Raw genomic sequence first — 7,158 nt, forward strand, 5'->3', positions numbered from 1 at the left:
GGGGGGGGGGGGGGGGGGGCGGACGTGGGCCCCGGGGCCGGTCCTCGGCGGGGGCGAGGGCCGGGGGAGCCGCTCCCGGGGAAGGCCGGGGGCAGCCCCGCCAGGCAGGGACCGGGAAGCGCCGGAGCCGCCCCGTCGGGGCCGCCGCGATTGCGGAGCGGCGGGCAGCACGGCCCCGCCCGTCGGAGCCGGGGCTACCGGGGGTGCGGGGGGGCCGGGGCGGGGGTCACCGGGGGTCACCGAGGGTCACCGGGGGTCACCGGGGGCCGGGGCAGCCCCGCCGGGGCACAGCAGCGCCGGGGCCGTCCCTGCAGATTCCCCGGGCGGTCGAAGGGCACCGGGAGGGGCCGGTGGTGCCGGGGAACGGGGAGGGGGGACCTGGGGGGCACCGGGTGAACACCGGGGGGACATCAGGGGACACCATGGGGACACCGGGTAAACACCCTGGGGATACCGGAGGACGACGCCGTGAGCCACTGTGAACCACCGGGTGAACACCGTGGGGACACCGTGGGGACACCGGGCCCCCGCTCCGCGCTGCACCGCGCCCGTCCCGTCCCGTCCCGTCCCAGGCGGGGGCCGCAGGTGAGCCCGAGACGGGAGCGGAGCGGGGCCCCAGGGTGCCCGGTGCCGCCGGGCGCGGAGCCACCAGGAACTGCCCCGGGTTTTCCTGCCCGTCCCGTCCCAGCGCGGGGCCGGGGCCGGGCGCGGCGGGGCGCAGCTCGGGGACCCCGGCCCGGTATCGGTTCTGCTTTCGGGGGAGGCGGCGATTTCGCAGTAACGGGGGGCGGGTGCCACCTGCCCCGGGGATTCCCCACCTGCTGCCGCCGCCCCATAAGAGCCCGGTGGCGGCTCCGGTGGCGGCACCGCCTCGCCATGCTCCCGCTCCGCCGCCTCTGCCTCTGCCTCCCGGCGCTGCTGCTGCTGCTGCTGCCGGCGCCGCCGGTCGCCGCGGCCCCGGCCCCGGCCCCGGGCACCGACTGGGCCGCCTGCAAGGACCTCTCCCGGGAGCTGTCGCGGCTGCTGGGGACGCTCAAGGAGCCGCACTCGGAGCAGGTGAGCGGCGGGGCTCGGCCGGGGCGGGGGGACCGGAGGAACCGGGGGGGCCCGGGGGATGCTCGAGGAACGGGGAGCCTGGAGGACACCGGGGGAAGGGGGGGAGCAGGCTGCCCCGGGAGGGGTCGGGGGCACGGAGCCCCTGCTAACGCCCCTCTGCCAGAACCGGGTGCAGATTGCTGTGGAGGACCCCGAGGGGGATTGTGCCACCCGCATCCGCTGCAGCGACGCCTGCGACCCCTCCACGCTGGACACGAACAACACGGTACCGGGATGGGGGGGCGGGGGGCTCGGGGGTGGGCTGGGAGGGCGGTGGGGGACCCTGAGGGGGCTTGCGGGGCGTCCCTGGGGGTGGCCGGGCCAATGGCTCGTCCCCATTGGGACACGGGGATGCTCTGAGGATGTGCCTCAGGGTGCCCGGGGGTCCTGGGTGTTGCAGAGGTACCTGGGGGGTCCTAGGGGTGGTGGGGAGGTGCCTGGGGGTCCTAGGATGGTGGGGAGGTGTCTGGGGGTCCTAGGGGTGATGTGGAGGTGCCTGGGGGTCCTGGGGTGTTGCAGAGGTGCTTGGTGGTGGAGAGGTGTCTGGTGTAGTGAGTGAGGTGCCTGGGGGACTCAGGGATGCTGAGGGTCTCCGAGGTGGCCAGGGGATGTGCCCAGGGGACCCAGGGGTGCTGGGGATGTGCCTGGGGATGTCAAGGGTGCCAGAGACGTGCCCAGGGGTCACCAGTGTGCCTGGGGGTCTTGCGGGAAAGGAATGTGCCTGGGGGGTCTTGGGGTTGCTGGGGATCTTGAGGGTTCCCAGGGGATGTGGTGGGAGCTCTCAGGGTGCCCAGGGATGCCCAGGATGGTCCCCGGGGGTCCCAGACCGCTGGCCTCACCCCCACTCCTGCTCCCGCAGCGCTGCCTGCAACGGATCCTGCAGGGGCTGCGGCACTACCGGGACCTGCTGGGCTCCAAGATCTTCAGCACCCAGCCCCTGCCGCAGCTGGAGGCCACGCTGGACCAGCTGCTGAGGGTGGTGCAGGTGAGCGATGCAGCACTGCCCCTGCCCTGCGCCTGGGACAGCGGCACCCCCAGGCCCTGGGCCCGCTGACCCCCTTCTCCCCCTAGCAGGCACCCGGCCGCCCCTGCCAGGCTCCCCCGGGCCCCACCACCCCAACCTGGGCCGACCCCCTGCTGCCGCAGCTGCAGCACCAAGCGCTCGAGCGGCTCCAGTCCTTCACCGCCGTCATGAGCCGCGTCTTCACCTACAGCGCCAGACCCCACTGACGCCGCCCGCCGTGGGCTCCCCGTTATTTATTCCCCCTCCTCCCCGAGGGGCTATTTATGTGCCGTGCTCCCTATTTATCTGGGGTATTTATGGGTTTCTAATAAAGGGCTGAACGATGAGGAGCTGCTGTCTGCTGCGGGGCTGAACCCAGGGCTGCCTCACGAAGCACCAGGGGCAGTTGGGGGGGGGAAAGGGTTTATTTACAGGGGGAACTGTCGGGGAGGGGGGGGAAGTCACTGGAAATCACTGGCATCGATGTGGAGCGGGGGAAAGTCAGAGTCCATGGCAAAGAGGGAGCTGGCGGCAGGCAGGGCTGTGTCCTCGGGCTGTGGCAGGAAGGGGTCGCGGGGGTCCAGGAGCGCGGCGTTGCCTGCGGGATGCAGGGGGGTCAATGCTGCGGGACCCCCGTGACCCCCAGCTCTCCCAGCCCCAGGCACTCACCCTCCAGCCTGGCGTCCATCTGCCCCAGCCCGCTGTCCATGTTGGGCATCAGCTCCGCTGCCTCCAGCGTCTCGAGCGTCCCCGTGCCCGGCTCCAGGTCTTTCTCCAGGAGCTGCAGCAGCTCCTGCATGTCCTGGCCCTGAAGCACCGGCCCCAGGTCCTCCAGCCCCGCTGGCAGCAGCCTCTGATCGTCTGCGACTGGCAGTGGCTCTGCAGCGCCAGGGCCTGGCTGCAGCAGCCCCTGGTCCCCAGCTCCCACTTGTTGCAGCACCCCCGTGGCCCCGGGCGCTGACTGCAGCGTCCCCACCACCCCGGGCAGCACCTGCAGCGTCTCCAAGTCCCCTGCTCCCACCTGCAGCATCCCCTGGCCCTCAGGGATGAACTGCAACAGCATCTGCGGCTCCATGGCCCCGGCTGCCACTTGCTGCGTCCCTTGGTCCCCGGCACCCCCTTGCTGCAGCATCCCTGTACCCCCGGGCGGCACCAGCAGCGTCCCCAAGCCCCCCGGACCCACCTGCAGCGTCCCCTGGCCCTCGGGGATGAGCTGCAGCACCAGCTGCGGCTCCCGCACCCTGCTCCCTGCCTGCAGCATCTCCAAGCCCCCTGGGCCCACATGCACCAGCGGTGGTGTCTCTGGGCCCCGGGACCCTGGCTGCAGTGTTGCTGGTCCCCTGGGGTGCTGGGTCCCCGGGCTCCCGGCCACCACCTGCAGCACCCCTGGGCTCACGGGCTGCAGTGTTGCTGGGCTCCCGGCCACCACCGGCACCGTCCCTGGGCTTGTGGGCTGCAGCGATCCCAGCCCACTGGGCTGCAGCTGCAGCGTCTCCAGGTTTTCTGTGGCAACTACCAACTCCTCTTCTGTCTGCCACGACTCGTTGGCCTGCCTGCAGGGAGACAGGGCAGGTCCGGGTCAAGGTCAGGGTTGGGGTCCAGGGATGAGAGGGCTTTCCTCCCCCCAAGGGCTGAGCCGTCCCCCTGCCTCACCTGGAGGACACGCGGATGAGGCGCTGGTTCAGGTATTCCTTCTTCTCCGTCAGGCTCCCTGGGGGCAGAGAAGAGTTTGGAGGGGGCAGCGGGGGCTCGGTCCGCACCGCGCTGAGCCACGCCGCGCGGTGCCGCACCCTCCTGCCGCTGGCTGTAGTAGGGACCGAAGGCTTCGTCACGGGGGGTGTCGGGGTACAGGAACAGGAGCGGGTTCTCGGGGATGTTCTCCTCGGCCAGCAGCTGGTAGTCGCAGATGATGTCGGGCAGCGCCAGGGAAGCCAGCTCGACCGTGGTGTAGGGAACCACGGCCCGGAAGGCAGGACGCCCTGCGGGACGGGGCGCCGGGGGTCAGCGGAGACCTGAGGCCGGGGTGAGGGTCTTGCGCCGGGGGGGGCACGCTCACCGCTCTCGGGATGCTCCACCCAGGTGAAGGTGACCCCCCCCAGGACGCTCTCGCTGAACCGAATCAGGAACGTCCCCGTCCGCTTCCCCTTCAGCAGCTTCTTCTCTTGCTTGTGGCTCACGAAGCCCAGGATGAGGCTGGGGGAGGTGCCGTCAGCCCCTGTGGCCCCCAGCTCCCCAGCCCCCCGCCCCCCCGGCCCCAGCCCTACCCGTCCTTCCAGAGCTTCTTGAGGTGCTCCTGGAGCAGGCCCAGGATCCCGTCCAGCCAGGCCCAGAAGGAGAAGCCGGCGGCGCCGTCCTGCGGGAGCGGGAGCATGACGGGGGGGCGCGCAGGACCGGGGTGCACAGGACCGGGGTGCACAGGACCGGGGGCGGAGGAACGGGGGTGGAGGAACGGGGGGTGCGCAGGACCGGGCGCTGCTCACCTTGGAGAACTTGGACCAGGACAGGACGCTCTCCGGAGTCGGCTTCGAGCCTTGGGGAGGTGAGAATGGGGTGAGGCGGGGGGCACAGCTCCAGCCCGGGTGCTCAGCGGGGCTGGGGGGGCTGACGCCCCACCTTACCGAGCAGCTTCTCGGCCAGCATGTGGAGATGCTCCCGGCTCAGGCCCCGCTCGGCCACGCTCTCGAACTGCCAGCTCAGCACCTCGGCCAGCCGGGGCCAGGGCGCTGGGGGCGGCGTGGCGAAGAACTGCTGGTCCTGCAGGGATGGGGGATGAGGGACACGGGGCAGGGACCAGGCTGAGGACAGGGGACAGGTACGGGAATAGGGCACGGGGTGGGAGCAGGACCAGAACCAGGGACAGGGACGGGTCAGACAGGGGCTGGGAACACGAGCCCAGGACAGGACGCGGGGACAGAGTGGGCCTGGAGCTGAGACAGGACACCAGGACACCAGGGTACAGGGAGATGGGGCTGGGAGGGAGACACGGGGCTGGAGGCAGTGGGGAGACAGCATGGGGCCGCAGGGGTCCCGCTTGCCTTGGGGTTGGGGCTGAGCATGTTGAACCAGAGGATGGAGGCCCAGGCGCTGGAGAGCTGGTTGTTGCTGTTGGAGATGATGACAAAGGGCAGGGTGGAGGTCTGGGGGGGGAGCAGGAGGTCAGGCCGGGCGGTTCCTGCCTCCCCAGCCCCCCCCCCCAACCCCCTGCCCTCACCTCCAGCTGCATCTCCAGCCCGCAGTACGCATACGCCAACGTGAAGGTGATGAGATGCAGCTCCTCCGTCACGGCCAGGGGACCCTGCACGGACGCGGCACCGTGAGCCGCCGGCCACCCCGCGCCCCCGCTGCCCCGTGACCCCGTACCCACCTCATTGGAGCCTTTGCTGCCCTTGCCCGACCCGCTGATCTTCTGCTCCTTCAGTGTCTGTGGGGCAGGAGAGGGTCAACGCGGGGCCTGGGGCGGGGGCTTGGGCTGGGGTCCTCTCCCACTGCCCAGCCCCGTGGGGACCCAGGTGCCGGGGCCCGTACAAGGTACTGGAAGTCGCAGATCAGCCCCTCCCGGGGGCTGTCGCCGGCCAGGAGGGTTTTGCTGCTCGAAGTCAGGATGTTGAACTTGCGAAACCTGGGGGAGGGAGAGAGGCCTTGGGGAGGGGGGGTTCCAGGACCCCTGGGGAAGCTGGGACCCCTGGGTGGGCACCAGCCCTGCCCACCACAGCTGGCGCTCGGCTCTCACCCTCGTGTCTTCGGGGGGTCCCTGCAAGAGACAACGCAGAGTCAGCGGGGTTGGGACCCAGGCCCACCCAGCGGGGCAGGGGGACCGGGGACTCCCCCGGGCCGCACGGGAGACCCCAGCGCAGCGGGCGCCGACCTGTCGATGTGGATCGTGGCCTCCATGCGGTGGTTGCGGTCGTGCAGGCGGACCAGCAGGCGGGCGCGGGTGCAGAACTTGCTGGCCGTGCGCAGCACCAGCGGCCGCTTGGGCGTGTTGGGCATGCTGGGCTGCTGCTCCACCACGAAGGCGCTGGGGGGCACGGGAAGGAGGCGTTCAGAGCAGCCCCCGGCCCCGTTCCCGGCCCCCCCGCCCCTGCCCGCTGCCCCCACCTCTGCAGCAGGCAGGTGAGCTGCTCCCGCAGCCGCGTCTCCAGGAGGGGGGTCTCTGCCTGCAGCGGGTCCCGCTCGTAGGTCACCTTCTGCTGCAGCTCCCCCAGCGCCCGCAGCAGCTGCAGCAGCTGGAAGAGCCCCTCGCCCAGCGCCGTGAACCTGCGGGTGCCCCCCGGGAGTCAGCGGGGTCCGGCTGTTTCCCCCCCCCCCCCTCGGCCTCCCAGCCCCTGGCCTGTCACTACCAGGCCTCCAGCTGGTGCAGGCGGGTGTCCACAGGGGCCCCCAGGCAGCCGCGCTGCTGCCGCTCCTGCCAGGCCTTCAGCTCCTGCTGCAGGAAGTCCCGCAGGGTCTCGCTGCGCCCCAGGAGCTGCTGCATCTGCGCCACCACCTCCTGCGGGGACGCGCGTCCTCAGCGGGGGCACGAGGTGGCTGCGCGCCCCCCCTGCCCCCCAGGCCCCGGGTCCAGCCCCAGCCCCCTCTCACCCGCCGCTGCCGGTCCAGGTTCTGCAGCTTGGCCTGGAGGGATTGGACCTGCCGGGTGTACTCGGGGTCGTTAGTCTGGTCCTGGCCTGCGGGCAGTGGGGTGGGAGGGTTGGGGGGGGCGCAGGGCAGCGCTGGCAACGTCCCCCCCCGCCCCAGGACGGGCAGGATCGGGCCCTACCTGGCAGGTAGTGCACCTTGTAGCAGAAGTCAAAGGCATCCTGCAGGTCCTCCAGGTGCCGGAAGGCGCGCTCGGCCTCCTGGGGACGGAGGGTGTGAGGGTCCGGGCAGCCCCCACGGGGCTGGGGGGGCTGGGGGGGGGCGTTACCTGCAGGGCTGTGTGGAACTCAGCCAGGCGCCGCTGGATCTCCTGCTCCCGGTCGCTCTTTGGGGGCGTGCTGGGCGCCGGGGCGGCCGCCCCCTGCGGAGGTACGGGGGGCGTTGGGCACCATTTGGCTCGGCCCTGCAGCCTGGGGGGGGGG

At 71.8% G+C, this 7,158-nt stretch overlaps 3 protein-coding genes across 6 annotated transcripts in view; 1 reads left to right on the forward strand and 2 right to left on the reverse strand.

Annotated features, from left to right (window-relative positions):
• Nucleotides 1-395: 395 nt before the first annotated feature.
• Nucleotides 396-2,445, forward strand: IL23A (interleukin 23 subunit alpha). 2 transcript variants are annotated; one of them, XM_035313208.1, is made up of 4 exons: nt 396-1,056; nt 1,220-1,321; nt 1,955-2,080; nt 2,167-2,445. In XM_035313208.1, the coding sequence occupies exons 1-4, from the start codon at nt 877-879 to the stop codon at nt 2,323-2,325; spliced, it is 567 nt and encodes a 188-aa protein (XP_035169099.1). In that variant the 5' UTR covers nt 396-876; the 3' UTR covers nt 2,326-2,445. The 2 variants fall into 2 exon arrangements, with proteins under 2 accessions (XP_035169099.1, XP_035169101.1); XM_035313210.1 differs by having other exon boundaries at nt 2,170-2,445.
• Nucleotides 2,446-2,486: 41 nt separating this feature from the next.
• Nucleotides 2,487-7,109, reverse strand: STAT2 (signal transducer and activator of transcription 2; the record flags this gene model as incomplete). Its single annotated transcript, XM_035313204.1, has 19 exons — nt 2,487-2,696; nt 2,768-3,651; nt 3,752-3,809; nt 3,889-4,077; nt 4,155-4,291; nt 4,363-4,451; nt 4,579-4,628; nt 4,717-4,852; nt 5,134-5,235; nt 5,310-5,393; nt 5,463-5,519; nt 5,624-5,717; nt 5,829-5,849; nt 5,964-6,116; nt 6,197-6,355; nt 6,439-6,587; nt 6,680-6,765; nt 6,858-6,936; nt 7,005-7,109. Coding segments are annotated over 19 exons (2,769 nt in total), but the record flags the coding sequence as incomplete, so codon positions are not given.
• The window catches only part of BAZ2A (bromodomain adjacent to zinc finger domain 2A), a 26,790-nt gene continuing 25,520 nt past the window's right edge, over nt 5,889-7,158 (reverse strand). For all 3 annotated transcript variants that reach the window (XM_035313207.1, XM_035313206.1, XM_035313205.1), the window contains exon 30: nt 5,889-5,932. The gene's annotated coding sequence lies outside the window, so the exon portion shown is untranslated. The remainder of the gene's footprint in view (nt 5,933-7,158) is intronic.

The sequence above is a fragment of the Oxyura jamaicensis genome, assembly GCF_011077185.1.
Source record: "Oxyura jamaicensis isolate SHBP4307 breed ruddy duck chromosome 31 unlocalized genomic scaffold, BPBGC_Ojam_1.0 oxy31_random_OJ73, whole genome shotgun sequence".
NCBI lineage: Eukaryota > Metazoa > Chordata > Aves > Anseriformes > Anatidae > Oxyura > Oxyura jamaicensis.